We start from the raw sequence: 27,500 nt of genomic DNA, 5'->3' as shown, positions 1-27,500 counted from the left end.
AGAGAGCAAGAGAGAGAGAGAGAGAGAGCAAGAGAGAGAGATGGAGGAACTCACGACATTCTAAATTCTATTATATCTCCGCTCTGCTACTCTCTTTAGATCCCTCCCTTATCACGTCTATCCTATTGGTACGATATTACCTCCAAGGCTAGAAACGCTGGTTATCACCAAAGAAATACTCCAATGTCCATTCCATAAAAGCGACCCTCCTCACCCAATTCAGAGAGAAGGGGAACCATGAAGGGCTGACATAGAGATGAAGTACTGTATTCATCTATATGACAGCCTGGTGGCATTCAGAGTAAAAGGGAAAATGCCTATGGGTACAGAAGAGGTGTAATACATGTTTTATAACTCCAATAGATAACACATTCTCTCTCTCTCTCTCTCTCTCTCTCTCTCTCTCTCTCTCTCTCTCTCTTACCCTCTCTCTTTCTCTCCTACCCCCCCCTCTCTCTCTCTCTCTCTCTCTCTCTCTCTCTCTCTCTCTCTCTCTCTCTCTCTCTCTCTCTCTCTCCCTCTCTCTTTCCCTTTCTCTCCCTCTCACATCAAGAGGAAAACGCTTCAGTTCTTTTGCTGCATGAGAAGAAGTCCTTCGACGTAGACGCTCTCTCTTCCTCTCCATCTCCCTCTCTTTCTGTCTCTCACATCAAGAGGAAAACGCTTCAGTTCATCTGCTACCCGAGAAGAAGTCCTTCGACAGAGACGCTCAGCATCCAGGTGTCCTGGCGTGTTGTGACATTCCAGACACCTGCAGTGATTTACAGATCTTGTGTGACCGCATGGCTGGGATGGCTGGCGGCCGGGAATGAGCCGGCCAGCCACAAGTGGCGTCATAAAACGTTTAGCTCATCTTTTCCATTGCTTTCGCATTTACTTGAAGTGGGCAGAGGTATTCCTGAATTTGCTTGCAAAGTGTAGACGGTAAGAACTATCGTGTGTTGCGTCTTTTGGACAAACAGGAAGTAATATAGGAGTAAATAGATCTTAATACACACACAAGCATGGAGGAAGGGTCATGTCAGTACCTAGACTAAATACATAACCTTTATACAATCTGCCCTATTTTCTTGAGTGTCTACTTAAATGATTTTACTTCATGTTTATATATTGTTTGCCTAAAGATGTACTAAATGAAAACTCTTCCAGTCTCCATTTTGGCTTTCTCACGTTTTTCCGTTTACGTATACACACACACACACACACACACACACACACATACTATGTATATATATTATATATATATATATATATATATTATATATATATGTGTGTGTGTATATATCACTGATGACAAATGTAGTCCCACATTTGTCAATGACGTGAAAACCACGGTTGGGTTACAAAAAAGTGGAGACAGGAAATTTATATATTTCGATTGCAAACTGCAATCCTCTTCAGGAGGATTGCAGTTTGCAATCGAAATAGATTCCCTGTCTCCAGTCTTTTTTTACTCCAACTGTGGTTTTCACGTGATATATATATATATATATATATATATATATATATATATATATATATATATATATATATATATATATACGTGTGTGTGTGTGTGTGTGTGTGTGTGCATGTGTGCATGTGCGTGTGCATGTGTGTGTGTGTGTGTGTGTGTGTGTGTGTGTGTGTGTGTGTGTGTGTGTGTGTGTGTGTGTGTGTGTGTGTGTGTGTGTGTGTGTGTGTGTGTGTGTGTGTGTGTGTGTGTGTGTGTGTGTGTGTGTGTGTGTGTGTGTTCAGAGCAGAACAGGAAAAAACCCCAACCTTTTTTTTTTTTTTCAAAAGGCCACGGCAGTAAAAGATAAGACTGGATTTCAGGACAGGTGTCATAAAGCACCTGATAAAAGTAGTGACCCAATCGCTGATAAGAAGTAAATGTTAGACAGCTGGTCTGAACGTCCCAAGGGAATTACTCAACCATGATGAACCTACAGATACATTAGAAGACATTATGGAAGAGGAAATACAAAGTAGAATTTTTTAGGCTTTACTGAGAGGCTTCTTTGGTGCTATTTTTATTCAGTAAGTTTGGTTGAGCTCTCTATGTCTATATTGTGCCCATATGTCCATCCCCTATTTATGATGGTAGCCTGTATACTCGTATATCTATGAGCTAGTCTTCGTCACATTTTTCTTATAAAATTTATTCGATATACTTGACCCTCAGAAATAGCGCTATGTAAGCACATTTTTTTTTCATTTGTTCAATGTTTCTCTTAAACGAGTTTTATCAATTATATGGGGCACCTTCATATAACCATTGGGTACTTGATAAAAACAGAATAAGTGAGACGCTATTCCAATAGAAATTTCGTCGTAATATATTCAGAACTATCAACCATCGACAACGTGTCAGCTCTGGGATAAAGTATATATTCTGGTGATATATAAATACCACATGCAATGTGCGTACACACACATACACACACAAAATTATATTTTCATTGTTGTCCCATCATGTGCCACCAAAGCGAGTAGAAATAGCTTAAAAGAATATAATCATGGATGAGTCTTAATTTTGTAAAGTTATTATCTAGTGCAGTGACGAGAATATAAACACACATAATCACACTTCCATGCGATCACATGCCAAAAAAAAAAAAATTCAATTGGTCTATGGCCATTCTATTTTATTCTTATCAACTTCTTTACTGACCACAAAAAAGGCACTTATTATTCTATCCTGGACGACGCCAGATAATTTCTATCTAACTAAAAAGAAGCTACAGACAGTAAAAGATTAATTCAACTCCACTGGATGTGAGGACTACTAATTCTCCATCTTCAGTCGGATGTGGACGTCAACGGTTGAGCAACGATATGACGTCATGTCTCATTTTCCAAATCGCCCTTTCATTTATCTAACCATGTTTGGATTCACACAAGCTGCCGATGCAAGCATGCATCTGTAGTATAAGTAACTTATAATTACGGTGGTTTATACTCTGAACAAATAAGTGAATAAAAAGATATAAATAAACACATGAAAATAGAAGGAAATCATATAGACACAAAGAAAGGTAGCTTAATCAAGAAACGAAGCTATTTGGAGATGTATGCATTACGTTTGACCTTCTCCATAAAAGGTAACAACTTTGGCTTTTATTTTGATTGTTTCCAGGATGTAGCGAAAGGGCTTTATACACTCATTATACCTAAGAAAAAATCCAAATACCCCATTCCTTGTAGGGACAGGGCTATATACAGTATACCCATCCTATGTATGAAAAAAATAAACATCAGTATATTAAACTCCCACACCCTATTCTGTCGTTTTGTGACGTGGCTTAAATATCTAAGTGTTGCATCTCCTTCCTCTTCTGAATCCTGCTAGCTCATCCCTCAGTTCACCCATCGTGTGTTATTTTTTTTTCAGTCATATTGCGTAAGTGCCTGGGGGGGAATAGTTTTTATAAGTTTCCTGTGTAATTTTATGACTCTTCGTTTTTTTTTTCTTCTAAAATCCCTTTTATGTGTACCTTCTTTGTATCTTTATCTATTTGGCTATTTACATATATGTGTAGATGAATGAATGCATGTATGTATTCATGTATATATGCACGTATGTATGTCTGGATATCTTCTCGTCTATCTAATAAATACTTTCTATCTAAAATGATACAAAAGTAGGCATAGAAGTATATAGAATTTACATACATACACACACACACACACACAGGCACGTACATTCACACTCGCACACACACACACACACACACACACACACACACACACACACACACACACACACACACACACACACACACACACACACACACACACGCACGCACTCACACACACACACACACTATAACAATTCACAAATAACTGCTTGCGTATTTCTTAATACCTTTCTAACAACATTCCTCTTTTTCTCTTTAATTTCGTGTTCGAATTTGTGTGTGTGTGTGTGTGTGTGTGTGTGTGTGTGTGTGTGTGTGTGTGTGTGTGTGTGTGTGTGTGTGTGTGTGTGTGTGTGCGCGTGTATGTGTGTGTGTCCCAACAATAAGTCTTGTGGGACACCATTGGTCACTTTCCTTCATTATGGTATTCTATCAGTTACCATCCTCTTCATTAAGCTCTTCGTCATGAAGACTTATACACATTCCAGCAGGCTCGTTTAAGTCTTTCTAGATGTTCCAATTTCTACAATAGCCCTTTTTTAACACTGTAAAAATATATATCCAGATCTAAGTATACAAAGACCATCTGACCATCTCTATGCTGCAGCACATCGATCTCTCATCCTTTACAAATTTGAGATACACGAACTTCCTTCTCTGAATCCAAACTATATACAAAGATGATTTTCCCTCTCAAATGTTTTGTCCATCTATATTTTACGATTTCCTAACATATATAATTCTTATGCTTGCCAAGGACGTTGAACTGAAACATAAAGGTTCCTCCTTGCTTCTAAATCTATAGATAGAAAACACATTGACCTTTTTAAAATCCTTCGTCATTTTTACTTCTTCCAGTGAACAGATTACGTCATGAATCTTATTTGCCAGGTGTTGTGTCTTTGTGTATCCAGTCTGAGTGTGTTTGTGTGTACATGTGCGTTTATATATGTGTTTGTGTATGTGTGTGGGTATGCGGGTGCTTATGCGGGTGCTTGTGTGTGTGCCTCTGTATGTGTGTCTGTGTGTGAGTTTGTATGTTTGTTAGTGTGTGCGTATATGTGCGTGCGTGTGTGTGTATATGTGGATGTGTGCGTGCGTGCGTGCGTGCGTATGCGTGCGTATGCGTGCGTGTGTGTGAGTGTGTGTGTGTATGTGTGTGTGTGTGTATGTGTGTGTGTGTGTATTTGTGTGCGCGCGCGCGTGTGTGTGTGTGTGTGTGTGTGTGTGTGTGTGTGTGTGTGTGTGTGTGTGTGTGTGTGTGTGTGCGCGTATGTGTGTGGGTATATGATTAACCAGGGTCTTGGATCACGTGTTGGACTCGTGATTGACAGCTATTTCCCTCCCGGAAGAGAGCTTAGAGCTCGTATATGACCGATCTATGGGTAATTCTGTGACCTTTCACGCACTCACACCCCGAATTCCCCGCCCACCAGAGTTGGAGTAATAAATCGCAGCGCAGCGATAGTGAAATTATTTCAGCCCTGGGTGGGATTCGAACCCGAACCACTCTAGTGGCAGCCGGAAACTCCAACCACTGCGCCACGAGGTGTGTGTGTGTGTGTGTGTGTGTGTGTGTGTGTGTGTGTGTGTGTGTGTGTGTGTGTGTGTGTGTGTGTGCGCGTGTGCGCGTGTGTGCGTGTGTGCGTGTGCGTGTGTGTGTGTGTGTGTGTGTGTGTGTGTGTGTGTGTGTGTGTGTGTGTGTGTGTGTGTGTGTGTGTGTGTGTGTGTGTGTGTGTGTGTGTGTGTGTGTGTGTGTGTGTGTGTGTGTGTGTGTGTGTGTGTGTGCATGTGCGCGTGTATGTACGCGTGTATGTGCGTGTGTATGTGCATGTGTATATGCGTATGTATGTTGTATGTATGCTTGCTTCCGTGAGGCTTATCCAAAAGAAAAAAGTGAAATATATGTGCACATAAACATTTAAAACTGATTTATGGAACATGATTCGCCGTTAATATTCATATTTACATAATTCATTTCCCACGCGAATCCATCTATGGGTTTATGATAAGCAATCTTGATTTAACATTTGTATTAGAAAAAAAGAAGGAAATCAAGAATCTTGTATGATGATCGAAGCAGCCAGAATCCCTGAATACAGTTATTTTTTATTGTACCTAACACTCTCCGTTCTGTGGTTTGCTGTATAGATGTCGTTGCTGCCTCGCCATGTGATTACATTAACATGCTATGATTAAGACTACCACCTGAGTTTTTTTTTTTTTTTATATCGATCGAGACCTCTCCCAGGACTGGGTTCGTTCTTTAAATGATAAAATCATCTAACGGCAGGGCTACACTATATTGAGAGAGTCAACAGCTCGGGGTGGTTATTCAAACATGCCATTTTTTATATGTCTATTCCGTTTTCTATATGTCCGTTTTTGTTTTGTTTCTCTTTCCTTTTATACTTAACACGAAATAACACACAAGACCCTGTTATCCTCACCAGCCACGTGGTCCTGACCACGAACTCACAAATCCCTCCAATCCTTCTGGAAGTCCCGCCCACAGCGCCCGTGGGGGACAAAGACGAAGACGACAGCTCTTTGGTCCTTCATTCACCTTTGCCCTGAGCGATCTGAGCTCGTCCTTGAGCAATCAAGGCCTCGAGGACGAACGTCAACGTCAGAGGCCTCAGGGAGAAGAGGGGTCCAGAAAGACCAATGGAGAAGCCTTCTCGTCCACAATCTCAGCCTCATCCTCGACCTCATCCTTCGGGCAGCCTTCAAGTGGTGGGTCAGCGTCCTCCTTCTCCAGTTCTTCGTCCTTCGCCGCGTCCGCGTCTGCCTCCTCCTCAGCTTCGAGTACTTCTTCAGCTTCGTTCAGTTCTCCTTTGGACTTCGTGGACCTCAACTTTTTCGCTCAGCCTGGTGGTCAGTCGTCGTCTTTGGATGCCATGTGGGTACAGACTCCTTTTTGGTTTAATGTCTTGGTGATGTAATTCATGCTTTAAGAGGTGACTAGATATGGAATGGTTAATGAATGTATGATATCATTTGAATATACAACACTCATGAAAATATGGTCAGATGCTTGCATATTTAAATTCACATTACACTAGATATTCCACTCCCTCTCATTCTCTATCTCACACACACATTATATATATATATATATATATATATATATATATATATATATATATATATAATATATATATATAATATATATATATATATATATAATATATATATATATATATGTACTTACTCCAATTATCTGTATGACCGTATGACCGAGTATACTTGTAAAATGGTAGCGTCAGCCCCACCCTTACAAGCACCCTATTTCCCCTCCTCCTTTTTCTACTTCCAGTACATCCTCACCCTTACATCTACCCCCACCCTCACAGTCAACCAAACCTTTACCCCTACCTCATCCCACAGAAGTCATATCTACCTCCACTCCCACCCAATCCCCCAGCTATACCAATCCTCAACTTCCTCATCATTCCTTTTCAACCCACCATCATTTAGACAGTCAACCTTCACCACAACCCAACCGGTGCCACCCCCTCCTTCTCCTCGTTTCCTTTTCTTTCCTCCCCTCTCCACCCCTTCCCCACCCACCTCCTCCCCCTTCCCAACCGATATCATTACAAGAGGGACAGTTGGTCGACAGGGCTTCAAGTTCGAGGGCGACCCTGAGGCGCGACAACCGCCCTGTGGAGGCTCTGACATCCATCGACCAGTTCGCCACGCTCTGGCAGCTCGCCCATGAAGACACCGATCGGCGGAGGGGCGAGGCGCCCTCCGTCGTGACCGTCCTTCAGGAGCGCGGGCTCTCGTCCTTCCTTGCCCTCTTAGAGACTTCCGGCCTTCTGCAGCGTCTCGTCACGGGAGGTAACGGATTTATCTTTTTTTTTTCTTTCTTTTTTTTAATAAAATTCTTAATTCATTCGTTCGTTCATCCATTTCACGATCTATTTATTCATTTACTAATTCTTTTCACTTCTTTATCGAGCGATATATTGTGTGTGCAATGGTAAATATATAAATCTATATAATCTGACATCTGGATGCACGTGTATCAAATGCAAATGTGGAGATTTGTGTCTGTGGACATAAGAACACTGCGTCAAAACTGACAGTCATCTATAACAAATATGTATGCGTTGATATTTTTTAATTTGTATATGTATAGGTGTCTATAAACAAGATAACGAACCTACACTAGGAGGCGCATAACTGCGGCCGAAGCCGTCACCTTGGTCCTATGCTCTTGGACCGTTGGGGCAGGTCACAATCACAACTAGGAATCGGAGAGGAGTGTGGGATTCGAACCCACAGTTTAATGAGTACAAGACCAATATGGTTCTTATTACGCCACCAGCGTGATTTTTATGTATTTATATTCACGTATTTTCAGAGGGAGGACCGTATATCGTCCTGGTTCCTTCAGAGGCCGCTTTCTCCCGACTCCCGCGGGAGGAACTGATCGAACTCACGAGGACCCAGGAGAACCTGTCCTACCACCTCATCCCGATGGAGGGCGCTCCCCTTCCCGATCTCGGCAGCGACTCTATCTTCACTTCCTCCAGTGGAGTGGTCCTCCGTGTCAGTGTCATCGATGGCAGAACTTATGTCAACGGCTTCAGAGTCTCAGATGAGGATCTGGTCTTCAGTCATGGCGTCATCAAGGTGCGTGAAGGTCGATGTGACGAATATTTGCATTGCCGATGCAACAGGAACCAGAAAGGTATTGGTTATCATAGGTTGAGAGTACAGTAGGAGAAAAGATTCTGAGGTCGATCTTGGGTTCAAATATTAACGTTTGTCGTTGACAACAAAATTTCTTAGTGCAGATTAACTAATATATAGAGAAAGTGCAGATTAATTTTTTTTTTTTTTTTGTAGTTCAATTCACGAGAGACATAACATCTATTATATGGTTAGTTTTGCAGATTGCATGAAGACTTAAATCTATACATAGAATAATTACTTAAAAGAAGACAAATAATATTTCTACACAAATAAGGCATTATGATGGTGAACTCTGTGTTCCATGGGGTAAAGCTTACTGACAAAGGCATTTGCTTGACTGTACAATCGTCCAGAAATTTTATTTTCCTCCAGAAATGTTAGTTTTCTCTTACAATTTTTTGAAGTCCGATTCTTCAGAATTTTGCATCACGGCCTACAGTAACCCACAAGCGTTTCTATACTTGTGAAAAATAACGCGACTTCAATAACGGAAGGGTGATGTTTGGTATACATACAAACGATAGCAGTACGATGCACAACAAACTCTTATCATTAATAATTTTTGTGTTATTCACGAATCACACACTTGATTTGGGTTCTACCAGGCAATTTCATTCAGCTGAGGGAAGCTCCCTGTAGAAAAAGGGTCAAATTTTGATACTTTGATATCTTTCCATTTTTTTTTTTTTTTTTTTTTTCCCAGAATCTCGTCATACAATAGTTTAATCTCTCGATTAACTTCTTTGGCAAGGTGGCGTGACTCGAGTATTTTCATTAAACATTTTATTCTGGTTAACACCGAGCGATCATCTTCAGATTAGACACGCACCCCCCTCGTGGGTCAGTGTCGTTGGAGATGGTGAAACTAACGACACTTGGAGAAACTCGAAAAAGTCTGAGCAAACTTGTCAAAAGTCTACGCCAAGTGCTCGCCCCACTCTGCCTTTCAACTTCAAAAAGTCTCCAAGAGACCATTTGCTCCACAGTAAGGTCAAATACATAAGATAAGAAAAAGATAATGAAAAAACACTTAAGAATAGAAGTGAAGCATAGAAAATAGAAATACCCACTTGACAGATATTACTGTACACTGCTTAGGAATACGTTCAACTGAATCTTTGAACTGAACAGTTGTGTTCATTCGTCTCTTCGGGGAGTTCATCTCATTCACTGAACTTCTACGTGATTAGTGAAATTTTCTCTAACCGAATTAGGCGATTTTATTGAACTATTTGGGGCTGAGGTTGATAGGGCAGGTTAAGTTCGGCTTTACCATGCAGCTAAATAAAATCATGTATCATTTGCTACAGCGATACCTACTCGATGAGCCACATCACTGAAAAAGTTAAAATGAGATGAAACAATATGAAAACTTTAGAAGAGCAGATGCTGGATTCCTGGGCTATGGTCATTACTCGTTTCGTAGTAGCTTAGATAAGTTTGTAACGATTTGAGTACTAAAACAAAAAGACGGAAACACTTTAAATCCGGATCGAGATTTTAAAATAAAAAAATATTCTATTATTTCTATTGTACAATACAAGGTCTACGCATGCATTCCAAAATATTTATTGTATGTCAGCATCTCTTATAGGTACCATATATAGATTGGCAGATTTTTTTTTATTCTATACAGCAATGTTTATATTACATTGCATGCATATAGATATTTAGATTGTGCTTTGTCACATCTGCTTACAACACAACTGATGCACATCTCTGTAGAAATGTCTATTATATATCATAGTTTGTCTAAGAATATATGCGCATCTTCGAAAAAACATGTATTGGATGTTACCGTTTCTATTACACAACACAGAAATAGTGTTGTACGAAAACACTAAACGTGAGTAGATGAGGAAGTCGTGATGTGGTAAAGCGGTGCTAAGCGGGCTTCGGCTGTCGGGCCATTCTGCAGAAAAGCTGTACCCCGCTGTATTACCCTTGATCCGTGTGGTGTGGCGGGAGTCGGGGTTGGCTCTCTATTCACAAGTTGCCTATATGGGTTTTGATTGTGTATGGATGTACTTCGACAAGGCTACTCCTTGTATGATGAGGAAAGGAGTTAGTATATATATTAAAGTTAAAAAACAGTACAACATTCTTCAATTTATTTACAGGGAAGAATTATCAGAAGTGCCATTTAGATATAAAGACACTTTCAAATGAAATATAATAACATTGCATTTAAATGCAAGAGATGTCATTTTGAATGAGCTAAAATGCAGGGAAAGAGTTCCAGTCAACTTGAACAGTTGTTAATTGAATGACAAAAACTCAATGGATTATGTCTAACTGAAATTAATGCAGACAATTTCATCTAAAAAAAAAAATGAAGAAGCAGCAAAATTACTATAAAAAAGTTACATGTACCCAATTTCGCATTAGATCTCGAAATCTTCATGTTACTTTTTTTCTTTAACCAAAACGACAATAAACCTGGTGTCAACCGAGTTCTTCCTTCGCCAGGTGATTGACGCCGTGCTGAAACCTCCCCCAGGGGACGTCCGCGAAGTCCTCGTGTCTGCCATGGAGCCCCTGACGAGGATCACGACTCTCCTCACCATCAATGCTATCATGGAGGAAGGTAAGGGCATAGATCTCTTTGCTTAAGGTGTTTGTGCATCTGTACGTCTTCACCTAAAGACAGAATCACGTACTTACTCATAGAGGGTCAAGAAATTTCTATGCAATGGTTGACTCCTGAAAATATTGATGTTGTCGATAATTTTATCGTTAGAAATCTAAGACTATTTCTGTGGTTCAACATCAAAGATCCTGTAATTCCATCTAGGATAATTAGTATCAACCTAATAGTGTCAAGATTATCTGAAATACTAAAAATGTTGTTGATGCATATTCATTGTGGAAGAGTACCTGGAATTTAGCCCTCTTGATATCAACTAAATATTCTGTAACTTCCTCTAGAACTATCAGTATCAACCTAGTATGACTAATATTGCTGATAATGCTTAGTGTCAAAAAATATCTATTGTGGAAGACTTCCATAAGGATCCTAAAGTTTTCTTTCTTCTTCTGTAGGTCCTGTTACCTTGATGGCCCCCCTAGATTCGGCCATCACTTCCAAGGGCTACTCATGGCCCCGAATCCTGATGGACCGCCTTCATGGCCTCGCCCTCCTTCGGCATCACACCTTCAGGGGCTTTCGGTACACCAAAGACCTGGTGCGTGAAGGCGTCGTTTCCACTCTCGCAGGAACTAACGTCACCTTCAGGACGGACAAGCGAAGTAAGGTGGTGGTGGTTGTTGTTGTTGTTCCCTAAACTGTCTGTCCGAACAGTCCCGTCTCCCCAAGGAATGTCACGGCCTAAACGGGGTTTTCCCACAAATCCTTTATGGAGTGTATGTTGTGTTGTTTGCGTGCATGATTGTGTATAATGCAGTCTTCCATGACATGTTGAATAGTATAGGGTGAAGTGTTACATCCTGGACATTTGTCCACAATGCGATCCAGTCTCTTCTGGTAGCATAGAAGGGCTGGGTGGTGGCCGCATTGCAGTCTGGCCAAACATCTACTTCATTTGCAGACCAATAAAGGCCGGAATCATTGCAAAACCAGTGATGAAATTTACAAGAAATTGTAATGATGGTAGGTTGAGTGAAAGTATGAAGGATGAGTGGTTTGATAAAGTGGAGAGTTTTAACTATCTGGCGATAAATGGAAAAGTGACTATAGAGATGAATCATAGAGTACAGAAAGTGAAAAGCATGGCAGATGTTACAAGGATTGATAGAGTGAAATCTGTGGAGGCGAGTAGAAAAGGGAGGTGGGAGGAAAGCTGTCAGAAGGGTAGAAAAGAATTCTGAGATGGTTTGGGCACCTTGAAAATAATAATAAAGAGGGAATAGCAAAGTGGAAGACTGAGTTGATGGATTGGGCTTGACAAAAACACTAACAATGAGACAAATGAATGGAATCAGGGACACTTTGGAACCACGTGCTAAGTGTTGTTCAGGGGAGACAGAGTACAAAAGATAGGAGTGAATGGAGGGAGACTGATGATATGGCCCGAAGAGATGTTTTCATATATATCATAACTTCTTTTGTGTGAATGAGGAGGGGTTTCCTACAAGGTGAAACGGTGTTAGCAAATCAGATCCAGCTGTCGGATAGTACTCTGGAAGAGTTGTGCCTAGCTGCATTGCATTTGGCAAAAGCTATGCCGGTAAAGGTTGTTGAATATGTTCTATTTATTCATGATATAGGTGTGAGTTTTGACTAGGCCACCCTCACTATACGGGTGAAATGTCCTTTGATACACAATATCACTGCATGAGTAATCGAAAACAAACTATGAGAATACAGTATGTTTTGGAGAAAAAAAATTGTTCTGCCATTCCTCTTGCAAAAGTTCCTAAATTTCTTATATCATTAGGTCGGCCTTTCTATTTGTCTGTTTTTACTTACGAGGTTAATGGGCATTTTAGTTCACTTTTTTGACCTTCCTCTGTAGCAAAATATCTATAAGAATATACCAACACCCATTCATACGCTTCTTAGTTCCAGTCAATTTTGATCATTGTCTTTACTTTTACCTTCCAGCGGGTGAAATCACAGCCAACGGGGTCCCTCTCCTCCGAATGAATCTGACGGCGACAGATGGAGTCGTCCACATCCCCGCCGACCTCATTCCTGAGCAGGATCTCGATGTCAACCGACCCTCCTCCTTCCCAGCCCCTTTCCTTCATCGAGACGGAACTCTCCCCTTCACACTCAATCAGGGGAGCTTTCTCGATTCCATTGAAGCCCCTCAAAATCCAATACTCCCACCGGGTATCCAGCAAGGAACCACCCGACCAGAGGATATTACAGAAGATCCTCTGAAAGAACCTGGTTTATCTATTGGACTCCCTGGGGACACAGAGACGTTCCTGTTCTTAAGTCCTGGATCTTCATTACCAGGTCAACCTGAGAGCCTGCAGTTGCCCACAAAGCCTCAGGCAGAGCTCTTAAGTCCTCAAACTCCTTCTGGAGATCAGACTCAACACCCGAGGGGTCCTTTTGATGTTGAGAAAGATATTACTGAGGACGACCCAAAAGAGTCACTGCTCCCAATGTTTCCGGGTATTGTGGATATCCAAGCTCCTCCTCCAGGTCTGGACATACTCTACGCACCACCCTCGAGGGAGAGCCCAAGACCAACTCCCACTTCTCCACCCTCGAGGGAAATTCCTAGACCAAGTCACACTTCACCTCCTTCGAGGGAGATCCTTAGACAAAGCCCCACGCCCCCACCTAGTCCCGAACTCGCCGCTTACTTCGGGATTTTTAAAACACCCCACGGAGAACCATCGCAGGGTGATGGAACATCCGGAGTAAGTAGAGTGACTAACGATCGACTCGTGGCGAAAACTGGGAGCAACGTAAAGGCTGTTGGAGTGGGCAACCCTACGCAATTGGTTCCTTGTAACTCGTCTGCTCTCATCTCTCCTGACCCGAGTTCGGAGAGCGAGGAGCAAGAGGAGGTCTTCGATATACTTGGCACCGGAGGTTTTCTGGGAACAGATCCTTGGGCCACAAGTTCGCAGGGAGCAGTTGTCCAACCTCAGGGAAGTCAGGGCCAGCGACCAAGACCTGACTTCCACTTTGGAGTCCAGGATCATTCCGATGGACCTGAAGTAGCCAGCCTTACCAAAGGTGTACCGGGGACAGGCTCACCTGATGGACAAGTCAATTTTGGAGTGAAGGATTCCTCAGGTCAGAGTAGACAGGAACCTTTTCTTTCTGCACCTCCAGTGAACTCGAGACCGCCTACTCATTCCTTGGGACCTCCAGAAACTCTTCGAACACAAATGGTGGGTTCCAGGGTCAAGATCACTTCGGAGAATCCCTCTTTATCCTCTGGAGTCCTCGGAGATCCATCAGATCCTCTCCTTCCTGGAGTCTTTATCGCAACAGTTGTTCCTCCTACAAGCAGAGTTCCTCAGAAGCGTGTGGTACCACAGAATCTTGACATTCCCAGAGTACCTAAACCTTCCAATGTCCCCAGGGTTCCGTCGATACCAGTAGTCCCGGTAGTAACAGAAGGGCCCCTGAAAGTACCGGTTGTACCGGGAAATGTAGAGATCTTCACGCACCCTCCAGGTCTCAGCCCCGAGGAGAAGAGCCGACTGAACGTGATGACCCTTCTTCGAAGACTCAACCTGACTAACTTCGCGGAGCTTTTGGACATGTCGGGGCTGTCGACGGTTCTCAAGGACAAAGGCAAGGCAACGAAATGACGTAGATTTGCTTCTTTGGATTTAGGTGCCTTAAGGGTTTTCTCTCGGTTTTTATATAATTGCCTGGCGGCAGTAAACTTTTAGATAATTCCGCACCGGGAGACACTACCTTTTGTTCTTGGTGCTGTCCAGGTATTCTATTCATAATTTCTATTGTACGATACAAGGTCTACACATACATTCCAATACATTTATTGTATGTCAGCATCTCTTATAGGTACCGTATATAGATTTGCAAAAAATCATTTTATATAACAATGTTTATTTTACATTGCAATGCATACACATATTTACTTTGTGTTGTGTCACATCTGTTTACAACAATTCAAACACATCTCTGCAGAAACGCCTATTATATATCATAGTTTCTGTCTAAGCAATATATGTACATCTTCGTAAAAATGTTTATTACATGTTACCGTTTCTATTACACAACTTCTCTGTTGCAAAGAGATGGTTGTTTATTTTGTACTGATATCATTTAAGGCCTCTACGACAACGTCTCTTCTTCAGGTCCTTGGACCGTGATCGCCCCCAGCAACAACGCAATCGCGACTCTTCCTAGAGAGGCTCTGGAACAGATTCTGTCCCACCTATCCTTTCTTAGACGGCTCCTCTCCTACCATGTAGTGCCCTCGGCTGTTCCCAGCAAGGACTTTACTCCCGGCAAGAGATTGACGACACTTCATGCAGGGCACGCTTTGACTATCGACCACTATACGCAAGGACAACAATCGGTTGGTGTCTTGAAGAATAAACGTTTATATATGCACAATTAGGTATATTCGACCCGGCTCCCTACAAACAAACACACACACACGCACACACACACACACACACACACACACACACACACACACACACACACACACACACACACACACACGCGCGCGCGCGCGCACACGCACACACACACACACACATACACACACAGCTGTTGGAAACTACATATTGTAGAGAATATGGCAAAGTATCTTCCCGGAATAATCTATAGCCCTAGTCATTTGCCGTTACTGTATACCTTGGGACCATGAGTAACCTACAAGACAAATTCATTACACTAAATTAATGTACTTATAGAAGTAGGGATAGATTGAAAATGGAAATGGCAACAAAAATGTGTTTGTGGAGTCGGCAGGGATGTTTGGTGAAGGGGCGGGGAATAAGAAAGAGGGTGCAGATGCAGAGTATGTTGACTTCAATCGTGTAGCGTCTGCGGGGGAGTCAGACTACCACTAGGAGCCTAGGGCCCATACAATTTCATAATTGGGGTAACAAACCGAAAATTATTGATGGTTAGTGAATGCCTGGCAATGTTGTTCAATGTTGAAACAGTCTGCATGGGCTAAGAAAAAAACACTAATATATAAGTATAGGATAAAAAAGAAAATATTTGCAAGTCCATGGATGAGACAAAATGAGTTTTGGTCGTCTGTTGTGGATGAAAATATTCTAATGACAAAGAAATAGCGAGATAGGATTTTGCTCAGCCCTGAATTGGTGTACAGAAGACTAAAGAAGAACAGCAATACATGAGTATAGGGGGCACAAGAAAATGTTTTGCAAGCCCCTTGCTGAGACGATCGGAGTTGTGGTCTTTATCGTGGATAAGGAAGATTCTAACGGTAAAGTAATATAAAGACAGAACGGTTTTTTCTAGGGGTTGGGTTGAATGGTTAAGCTATCGCGTCAATGAGGGATGCTGAAGAAAATGTCGTGGAACGATGAAGAGAGGAGACGGAAGCCAGCATGGAAAGGGATCCCCAATAGTCCTCAGTAACGAATTACTTCCCGAGTCGGTAACAGAAAGGTCAGCACTGGTAAACACGATGGGTGTATGCGTCGTCGCAGTTCCCAAGGGTTCTAAGAATGTTGGAAAGAAGAAAACATTTGACGAAAAGGATTGGTAAATGGAGGTGGTGAGGGAGAGGATGACGCCGACATTGAGTCCAGCTGGACGGGTCGCTGTGTCAGATAAATTCTCTATTGCAGGGAAATGTTCTTCGAAGCGGCCGGGCAAATTACGGTTTGTTCGGTGCGCCAGATAAACTCAAACGGAGCGAGATGTTCAGAGCAGCTGAGGAGAAGTTACGGTTGTAGAGAATGACTACTGTTGCATACAAGTACGCGAAACTAGAGGAGGGGCGAATGAGCCGGAAGAGATTGGCGAGAGAATCTGTATCTGCGGCACTAATGGGAATAGGTGAGTTGCTTGGAGGGAGGAGTAGGTTATAGACCAGTGTTTGTACGTGTGTGTGTTTGGGGTGGGGGGCGCCATGTACCTATTCAATCTCCAGGTCTTTTCTCTCTTTTTCTTTTTTTCTTTTGTATTTCAGTCCCCCGTGCAAAGGGGATATTAGGATTTAAGAACATGAATCCTGGATAATTTGTATCATTAATCTACGCATGCACATAGAAACACATCAAAACGTATCGTTCAGTTTCCGGTAGCAAGAAATAGGTGAGAACGGAGACGGAGTGATGCTGGACAAGAATGAGAGGGAGAAGGTAATGGAAAGGTTCTCTGGCGAAATCAGTGGGATTAATGAAGGTATTTCAATGCAGAGGCAAGGCAAAGGTTTGCTTCTCCTTTTGAAGGTTACGGAAGTAGATATACGAGTGAATAAAGGGAAACAAGGAGGTCTAAATAATGATCATTTCTCGAGTTGGATGAGAGGGCTAATAGTGGTTTGAATCGGTGGTAATGTAAAAGATCCGAACTCAAAACCCGGCTAGGATACAAATATGTGTAGGACTTCATACGTACATTTATGCTCTGTCATGTCTGACTGATACCTTGTTCAGATAACTCCCACACAAAGTCTGTTTAACACATTACTGCTACAAGCACATTATGCCTCTACACCAGACACGTTTGTGTGGGAGAAGAGAACACATTAATAGTCCAAAGTTTCCACAATGTTCTTTACCTGGGGGAGGAGCTGTCCCCAGCATAGTGACTAACCAACTTCTTCTTTCTCTTTCACCAGACCTGGGCGGCCGGCGGAAGCCTCTTATCCAACCTGGATGAGGTTGGGTCAAACGGAGTCATCCACGTAGCTGATCGGCTTCTGTATGCGCCGTACGGACACATGGTCGACACCATCAGGCAATCACCCGTCCTCCAGATCTTCTCCCAGATCCTCCTGGGAGACCCATTCCTCCATGCTTTCGTCGCAAGTACGTGGTCTCAAGTTCCGCTTTGATCGGTGGTTGGTCTTATTTCATTGCCTTTTAGAACCTGATCGTTTGTCCTGACTGCCGCCAGGAGATTTTATTCAGCTAAAGGAAACTATCCCATAACCGGAGTGAAAGGATTAAATCTATTTACACCTGTGTCTATGACGCTTAACTCCTTCATTGCATCTGTTAAAGTTGTCACAAGGTGATTGAACTCACTAGAGGAAATAACCATAGCTTCAACTATTTAAATCCTGAAGATATTTCGCAGATTTTGTTTTGGTTAAAGTCAAACATTGAAGAGTCAAATCTATCTCAACCTTTTCACCCCGACGACCTACATCAAATATTTTTTCTGACCAAACCAGGACAATTTCATCAACTTAAAGTGTGACCTTGACACTACAGCCATTCACCCAGAACCTATAGAATGTTCTCGACGTTCACCTCTCGTTCTCTTGTAGGTGTAGGTCCGATGACTGTCTTCGTTCCTTCGGATGCCGTTCTGGAGCAACTGGAGCTTCCAACTCACCCCGCACTTCTCAGAGGTGAGTAGCACAGCTCCCTATGGAATTCTGTTGCAAGCTCATAGCTTAATCACAAAATATGTCAATCTGGAGTGTCAACTTTCTATTCCTTTTTCTCCTCCTCCTCCTCCTCCTCGTCCTCTTCCCCTTTTACTTTTTTCCTCCCTCACAGACTGGGTCTTGTCTCACGTGGTGGAGGGAACCTGGTACACAGTCGGTTTCTCCAACACTTGGCCCCTCGTTTCCATCAACAACGACACCATCACCACCATGTTCGGCCCTCCGGTCGCCGATGTGGAGAACACAAGTGAGGGAGAGGAAGCTGCAGGTGAGTAAAGGAAGTAAGAATATAATGTATGGACACACACACACGAACACACACGTGTGGATATATATATCCACACCCATATCAATATCCATATACATATACATATTCATACATATACACGTACACATACATATACACATAAACATACATATATACACATATACATATGCATACATACATACATACATACATACACACATACACGTATGAATACACATACACACACACACACACACACACACACACACACACACACACACACACACACACACACACACACACACACACACACACACACACACACACACACACACACACACACACACACACGTATATATATATATATATATATATATATATATATATATATATATATATATATATACACATAAAAAGTCTTCCTTTAAATATTTCCGGTATTATGATCTAATATTCACGAAAATTATGTTCTCTTGTGATGTTCACACCACCGTTTACTGTACCTTAATCTTCAAAACTGAACGATACCTGATGAATTTATCCAGAACGAAATAATTACCCTAATTACTATAATAAATCTTATCAAATCTAAAAGATCACAGGAGTTTAACGGATCTTACCACAAAGTCTTGTTTCTGTGACACCTATTCGTTCTAATTTTGCGTTAATTCTACATTTTTTTTCTTTTGGTAATACATATTTTTTTCTTTTCCAGGTCTTTTCTGGGCAAATGGCGCCCCTATTGTTTATCCTGACATCACGACAACGAATGGAGTATTGCATGTCATAGATGCTTTGCTCATACAACCACCTCCCTCCCCTTCCTCCTCCCCCACTCCTTCCTCCTCTCCTCTTCCCTCATCCTCTCTCACCACGTCTCCTTCTCCCTCCCAAACCTCCCTGCCCTCCTCTCCATCCCCCTCTCTTCCCTCATTTCCATCATTATCTTTCCCATCCATTCGTAATCCTTCCTCCTCCTCTTCCTCCTCTCCTTCCTCCTCCTCCTCCTCTCCAAGACAACCTTCTCTACATCCTCCGTCCCCTTTGTCTTCTTCATCACTTACTCCCAAAACCTCACACTCTCTCTTCTCCTCCTCTTCCTCCTCCTCCATAGCATCCTTAAGGAAACCCACCCTTTATCAATCGTTACCCGTCAAACAACCAACTGTTAATCATAGTGTAAGAGAGTGACGTCACATAATGACGTCATAGCTATGACGTTATATCTAATGCCGTCTTTAGCTGTAAGGAATTTTACGAAAATAAGTCTGATAAAAACATTTGAAAGAAAAGAAGAAAAACTGTCTGTGACGTCACTATGTCCCCGTTGTGTAGTTATCTTGTTGGGGAATGAAGGTCTTAAAGTAACCTGTTTACGCCGTCCGACTTCCCATTTGTTACTGAAAGAATCTTGGCCCACACAGAACGGGAAAGAAAATGTAATCTACATGACGTCATTGATGACGCAATGTCGCCGGAGATGGTCGTCGATGAGGATTTGTATAAACTCACTAGAATAATTTAAGTTTTCAAAAAGAGGCATTTTATCACCTTCAGCTCGGGAGTATCGCTCATATAGGATAGACCTCGAACTAAGAGTAAATTAGTGTACCAAGATAGTATCTAGACCAAAGCTCTTTCTTAAGCTGAATACTGAATAGTATCATTGGTAAATTGAATAAGCGATGTCTATACGTATTACATAAAGCTCCTACGCTGAAGATGCTTAGTAAGTACTTAATATCTACAATCACTTTATAATGTGACTCGAATTTTGTTTTTATTCTTATTCTTTTATCTTTGCTTTTGTGTGCAAGAAAAGGCTAATACAATGCTCAGGAAGATGTTGTGTAATTGCGTAATGAATGATTTGCTACAGAAAAAATGTTTGTGTGAGATTTCGCTTTGTCTTCCATTCTGAGTAAGTGCGTAAAAATGCCACGAAAACAGAAATTTAGAAAATAAACAAAACCCTTTTCACAATTACCCTCCAGCTGATTCAAAAGCATCAGAAAACCAATAAAAGCTGTTTCAAGGTAAAGAAAAGTTAACAAGTAAACTGATCAATTATTATAGTACTATCCCAAGTATATTATTTCCCAATGATTCATGCAAGGTTATGAAATGTTGAAATGACAAAATGCTTGTCCGAATTGTGCAATTTGTTCAATAAACAACAATAGATTTGTTGTCACTTTTGCTATTGGGTATCAATTGATACCTAACTGAAATTCAAATATGCCAAAGATTGATCTTAAAATCCCGTTACTTGTGAATGGAATGTCTTTTATTTTCAATCTAGCTTCATTTCGCGTTGTTTATCCTTTCGAGTTTTTGGCTTTCTTTCACCTATGTACCCCTATTTCTTCCCAATCATCGCGTCTTAAAGCCTACTTAAATTTTCTTTCATTTATTCAGTATAAATAAAGAAAGGTGGTTCTTACCGTTAGAAACCGGTTTTTATTCTTGATTGTTGTGTTTATTTACGTAAACTTGTTTATCAAATCACTGAATATAGGACCTGAAAAAAGTCCTGACAACGAAATTTGCTGGTAAAATGAACCATGTTGCACGTGGCCAAGCAAAAAACATGGCTACAAACTGATATCCCTCAGTGAGAGAGGGCAAATATTTTCTCGATTTTTTTTTCATGTGACCGCAGGGTCAGTATTACTTTTTAAATGTCTACCCAACGTCTTTGTTACACATCATTCTTTATGTCCTCCCCACCAATCCTGTAGTCTCCCCTTAAGATGCCTTTTTTCTCTCTCTTTTTTTTTTTTTTTTTTTCTTCCTCATTACCTATTGGATAAAGCTTTCTAGTTTCGTAATTTCTTGAAACTAGTACCATTTTTTCCCAACTCTATACCTTCACCATATTCATCACCGTCATCACTACCAATACCGCCTCCATCGTAGTCACCATGATCGAAGATATATCGTTTTCTATCCTCTCTCTCGATGCCCTCACTGTATCACGAAGAATGGCTTCAAACTTCGCTCTTGAGTCTGCTTGACTCGGGCAGACTATCGCGGGTGGACAAATGTCTCTCCTCTTGTTCCGCTGTTGCCGAATGTCACTATTACCTGCGGCAGCTTGTTTGTGTTGCTTTGTATATGTATCGGATCTCTCACCAAGAAAATATTATTTAATTTGTTCTGAAATGTTTTCCTTTTTTGTGTCTGGTTGTTTTCCTGTACCCTTGGTCGATGTAAATAAAGTCTTGCCTTGTTTATATGTGTTTGTCACTGTTTACTAGAAGTGGAAGGATAGATATATTGGAGGAGTAAAATTTTGACTCTCAGTTTCTGCCAAATACTCTTTCACGGGAAAGTTTAACTACATTTGGCTGGCAGTTTCAAGCGATTTTTCAAAAGAGAAAGCCGAGGTCTGAGAAATAACCGAAAAAATGGTTAATAAAACTTCCTGAAAGAAAAAGTCCTCTGTATCCGTTGTAGATGCTCTTCTTAGAGATTTTGGAATAAATCACTCTGTTCTCACATGAAAAAAATCTCATACCCACAATAGATATCTGTACTTTTAATTTTTCATATTTTTTCGTGAGGATAATCATCTACCTTGCCACGACTACTACCACTACCACTCCCAGTTCTACTATCATTACCATTACCGCTACCACTGCCTCTCTCACTACCACCACAATCCATACAATAACAGTTTGGATCATTCATTATCATCTTGCCACACTTTTTCAATTTTGCTCGACGAGCTCAAAGGTGACCACTTAAATTTCTACTCCTGTGGCAGTCGATTCAGTCCCTAATATTTGTGAAGGTTAATCAGAAGCAAATAATCAATATGTCTATACTCTCAGTACATATCAGCACATTTAGATAGTAAATAAAAGTACCAATTCTTAGAGGTATCGAAATATAAGAGCCCCTGTGGATCATATGTCTATACTCCCAGCACATCAGCACGTTTAGATAGCAAATAAAAGTACCAATTCTTAGAGGTATCGAAATATAAGAGCCCCTGTGGATCATATGTCTATACTCCCAGTATATATCAGCACGTTTAGATAGTAAATACAAGTACCAATTCTAAGAGGTATCGAAATATAAGAGCCCCTGTGATAGGATATAGGATAGCACAAAATTAAAGGGTTCAATATTATCCACAATATCTTTTTAGAATAACAATCCTAAAAGTAGAAATAAAGTTGCCATAGGTTTGAAAATCAATAGTGATTAATGCATTTATAAAGGTTTCATAATCACGATTAGATTATATGAAATATACTAAAATATACATAACTATCTTATTTGCGAGATTTCCTGGCGGGGTTGTAGACATCAGCTATTTTCATCGTTCATCCAATGAAAGAAAAAAACAACAACTAAAGTATCGAAGTCCATTTTAGTCAAGTCAAAGAAATTAAACGTTCTTAAAGATCTGGCTAACTATTGTTTCTTAAAATTCCATATTAAATATATTAGGTCCTCACAGTTTACATCTGCTTGGTTATGTCTGTATTTTGACTTGATATTTTGGAGAAAATGACAAAACGTAAAAAAAAGTAAATAATAATGATAAACAAAAATGAAAAATAAATAGAAAAATCAAGAACACTTCCCTTTGGTCCGATTCAAGCCTATTCGTTTGGATTCATGTTCTCAAGAAAAGAACGTAACGTCTGTTGATTATTCACCTCCTTTTTCATGAGCAGGAACAAATGCTCTAGAGTGAGCAAGAACTTGGCCTGGATGAGAGCCATTTCCTCTGCAAGACGAGACTTGAGTTTGAGAGGCAGCTTGCTGAGCTTCACCTCCAACATTTTCTTTGACAACTCGACCGCATTGTTGACCATTTTCACTTTAGGATCCAAAAACTCCGAAAGGCCTTGGATCACATTGATGTGTACTGACACAGATGTGTTCTGTGTTGGAAGAGGAGATTCAAAACTCTCTTGACTCTCCAGTTCTTGTTCCTGCGGCTGTTGTGATTCATCAAGGGGTTCCTCTTGTTGTTCGGTGTCCTGAAGACGGAACCACTGACTACCAACTGAATCACTCCGACGTTGTTTTCGTTCATCACTCGAGGAACTATCCTGATGGTAGACGTCCTTTAGACGGAAGTAGGCACCTTCTACCGGGCTTTCCTCCCCAGTATAGACTTCTTTCTCTTGCATTCGCCTCTGAAGCACCTTGGTGTCCTCTAGCTCCTTTGTGACGTCAAACAACTGTTGCAGTTTCCTCGCCAGCGCCATGTTGATGTTGCCGTGGATGCCAGCGGCGGACAACAAGGTGGAAGGAATTATGTTTTCGGTATTAATACCCTCCTCTACACATTGCCGACTGACGCTGACGTAATCATTCATGAGAATGACGGATTTCTCGAGGATCTTGATGTAAGATTCGTAAATGCTGCATAACTCCCCTGCTATCAAGTACTGTACAACCAAATTCATTCTTTCAAACAATTGCCGATATAAACCTTGAGGACGAGTTTCGAAGTTGAAAATGTCAGAAGACTCTTCAGAATATTCATCTTCAGAAGAATCTGAAACAAATTAAATACATGATCACTAGAATATTCATAACCAACAACGTGTCTGACACTGTTTTTACTTAATTGAATATTATGCCTACTATCATTCAGATAAGTAGCATTTTTTGTACGGGTTTTCTATTATCAGTCGTCTTTATTCAGCTGAGGAACAGTAACTAACTCCTTCCCATACTTTGGTTGAACTAAAATTGATTTTATTCACCTGAGATATGGGTCTCAAATTGAAGATATGGCTGACTACTTTACTGGACTGATGCCCGTTGGCATTTGTAAGATTCAATAATAGAAATTTAATGAATATGTTGTTCAATTTAGAATAGGTACCAAGACAGATTGAGAGAGCTTATATACTACCTCGAATATTGTATCGAGTGTAGCCTCCCCTCACCTAAAAAAAAAAAAAAAAAAAAAAAAAAAAATGCCAAGCCAAATAAAACACGTGAAATGGCCACTGCACCCATATGCATTTATCTTGTACACAGAAAATTGTGCCTATGAAGGAAAGGTTACATTATACGTACCTTCGTTCTCATCACTCGTTAGATAAGGTGAGCAAGTCGAAGGTGAGTCCCGGTCGACGATCAGGTAAGGGAACTGCTCAGTCTCTAGAGAATTCTTCACCTTCTCTGTCAGCTTCAAGTAAGACATCATCCTGCGGAGTTTCATCTTCAATTGTTCGTTATAATCCAACGAGCTCATGATTTTGGGCAAGAAATCACTTTCCAGATCGACAATAAATTTTTCCAAAGTTAGTCTCATTGTAATAGGAAGTTCTTTCATGTCATCATGTATACAATCGTGTAACTCTGACTTCGAGTCATTGAGTCTCTTCAGAAAAAGACGCAAGAACCTCTTGGTGTTGGGTATCGGGAGCTGCATAAGCAAGTTCCTCGGGTGATATGGTTGAAATAGCCTGGGTTTTTTGTGTCGAGACTCTTGAGGTTCCTGGGTTTTAGTACCATCGGACTCGTTCGATTGCGTTTCAGAAGTCTCTTGGGAATGAGGTTGGTTGGGTTGTTGTTGTTGTGTCTGCTGCGTCTTGTATGGCTCTTGGGGTTCCATGTGGGTTGGTTCGAGAAGTGTCTGATATATCTCTTGGGAAGGAAAATCTTGACTTGGATGCAACATGATTTCTCCCTCTCGGTGAACTTCCATCTGCATCAGATGTGGAGAACGTAACGGTACTGTTTCTAACAGCAGTAAAGGAGGGGATTCTGGGTGTTGTTCTTCTGGGGTTTCAAACTGTGATAAGTACCCAGAACTTAGACTCGATGTTTCTGGTGTCTGCAGGTACATTGCACCAGTAGGCTGTAATAAAAATGACGCAGGAACTTGTGTCCGCATTTCTAGAGGAGTCCGTAACGGCCTACTTGTTCTAGTATTGAATGTATTCGGTCTCAAGTTGGAATGGTGCGAGTTACTTTGAGTCTGATTTTGTGATTGACCTTGAGACTGAACCAGATGTTCGTCCTGACTTTGAGCTTGCGACAGACCCTGAGACTCAGTTTGGCATTCCTCTATCAAAACATCTTGATCTTCTGAATCAGAGAGATGTTCGTAAATGAAAACTTCATATGGACTCTCATGGAGAATTCTCTCCAATTCTTCAATAAGCTTGCCCTTGAAGTACATCGCTATCTTCAAGTTAGTGATCTTAAGTTGCTGTTCGTTTTGCTCGGCAGCGATCGAGCTACTTGCCATCATATCATTCAGAATACTATCTGGCATATCGAGGTCCGATTTCTGGAGGACTAAGGTTTGTATGCTCTTTATAGTGTCAAGCATTTGTGTGTAGATGTCGTCGAGGGCAACTTCCATTGTGAGCAATTTCTTGATCAACTCGTAAAGCTCCTTTTCCATGAAGAGGCCTTCGTGGTGTTGAATGAAGGTACCTACTGCCAGAAAGAGTGTTTGTTCCTCTATTGAGTAAATCTCCGAAAGATCGGGACTTGATTCTTCTGAAACTGATGAATATTGGTGCGTTAGAATATGTGTAGTTGGTAACAAATAATGAATAAAAAATAATAAATAACAAAAACATATAGAAAATGTATTATCTTTTAATTGGTTCATAAAGAATGGAATCGTGCAACAATAACCTTCAAAATGGTATTTTTTGTTAATTGCAAAAGTGGAGTCAATCAAATGGATTCAACACTCATCACTAAAGGCCCTATCACCTTTCCTGAAGTTGACTGCGAATACAATTTTACCATCTAGTACAGGTGCGATCAACTTATGGAAACTTCTTTCATAGTAAGTGGGTTACAATGGCAAAACATGCCACCTGGAAGACCTTTTGGTCCATAAGGTCAGATGCAGAAATGATATAGAGAATTAAGCATAGACCCAAAATGGAAAGCAGAAAAATATAAAGCAAAATAATCAGTTGAAGCATTCAGTATATTGCTCAGGAAAGGCTTACAAATACCAAAAAGAAAGAAAGAAAAAATAATAATAATGAAATGAAAAAAAAAGAATAAAAAATAAATAAATAAACTAATATATATATATATATATATATATATATATATACATATATATATATATAATTTATATATATATATGAATATATATATATAATATCTAAACATTTTTTTTATCTGTGGTCGCCTATATTAACATCCTTAACACCTTTCGTGTTGGCTGTCACTTTCTCATTATATTCTGGCTTCCGTAAGGTTATTTATCTATAAACAAATAAACAATAGATAAAATAATAGACATATATGTAAATAAACAGATAAGCAAATAAATGAATGAATAAATAAATACATAAATTAATAAGCAAACAAATAAATAGATACATATGTAAGTAGATAAATACATAAACAAATGAACAATTGAATAGATTAATAACCAAAATAGATAAATAAAGAAATGAAGGAATAAATAATTAGATATATGAATAACTTAATCAATAATAAAAAATAGTAAATAAGAAATTTAAAATAAGTATTTGAATAGAATGCAGGAATATATGTACCGGTATTAATGAATAATGAATACAAATAATTAAACAAATAAATACACACAGACTTAAGCCACTAGTATATAAATGAACAATTGCATAGATATACAAACGAGCAGATAAAATAAATCATTTAAATAGCTAAATTTATAAATAAATTAATAAATCAAAATATAAATGAATAAATAGATATGCACGTAAATAAACAAATAAAGACAAAAATAGATAAGATAAAAATACATTAATAAATAGTGTACCATTTGAGTGTACAAATGAGTAAATGATATATACGTGGATAAATATATACATACATATACCAAAGGCTTTTCCCCCTTACAAGGGGGGGGTAGCCAAAAAGAAAAAGGCATGGAAACCATTCCCACCCATTTCATTCCCCACATATTCCACTCCC

At 40.4% G+C, this 27,500-nt stretch overlaps 2 protein-coding genes across 3 annotated transcripts in view; one reads left to right on the top strand and one right to left on the bottom strand.

The window, feature by feature from the left end:
• Window positions 1-21,807, top strand: part of LOC143028006 (uncharacterized) — a 105,857-nt gene extending 84,050 nt beyond the window's left edge. Inside the window, exons 5-15 of the mRNA XM_076189648.1 lie at window positions 6,074-6,522; window positions 7,246-7,466; window positions 7,993-8,264; window positions 10,797-10,914; window positions 11,370-11,576; window positions 12,892-14,553; window positions 15,084-15,307; window positions 17,561-17,750; window positions 18,215-18,298; window positions 18,450-18,605; window positions 19,300-21,807. Of these exons, the coding sequence (XP_076045763.1) occupies window positions 6,074-6,522; window positions 7,246-7,466; window positions 7,993-8,264; window positions 10,797-10,914; window positions 11,370-11,576; window positions 12,892-14,553; window positions 15,084-15,307; window positions 17,561-17,750; window positions 18,215-18,298; window positions 18,450-18,605; window positions 19,300-19,775 (4,059 nt within the window). The 3' untranslated portion in view covers window positions 19,776-21,807. The remainder of the gene's footprint in view (window positions 1-6,073; window positions 6,523-7,245; window positions 7,467-7,992; window positions 8,265-10,796; window positions 10,915-11,369; window positions 11,577-12,891; window positions 14,554-15,083; window positions 15,308-17,560; window positions 17,751-18,214; window positions 18,299-18,449; window positions 18,606-19,299) is intronic.
• A 595-nt stretch (window positions 21,808-22,402) lies between these two features.
• The window catches only part of LOC143028266 (uncharacterized), a 10,651-nt gene continuing 5,553 nt past the window's right edge, over window positions 22,403-27,500 (bottom strand). For both annotated transcript variants that reach the window (XM_076190103.1, XM_076190105.1), the window contains exons 3-4: window positions 24,639-26,081; window positions 22,403-24,108 (exon numbers count right to left, since the gene is read on the bottom strand). In XM_076190103.1, the coding sequence (XP_076046218.1) occupies window positions 23,201-24,108; window positions 24,639-26,081 (2,351 nt within the window). In that variant the 3' untranslated portion in view covers window positions 22,403-23,200. The remainder of the gene's footprint in view (window positions 24,109-24,638; window positions 26,082-27,500) is intronic.

The sequence above is a fragment of the Oratosquilla oratoria genome, chromosome 9 (assembly GCF_046742065.1).
Source record: "Oratosquilla oratoria isolate Oo_2021 chromosome 9, ASM4674206v1, whole genome shotgun sequence".
Classification (NCBI taxonomy): domain Eukaryota; kingdom Metazoa; phylum Arthropoda; class Malacostraca; order Stomatopoda; family Squillidae; genus Oratosquilla; species Oratosquilla oratoria.
Note: the sequence above shows the minus strand (reverse complement) of the source record. Positions and strands in the feature narration are given on the sequence as shown.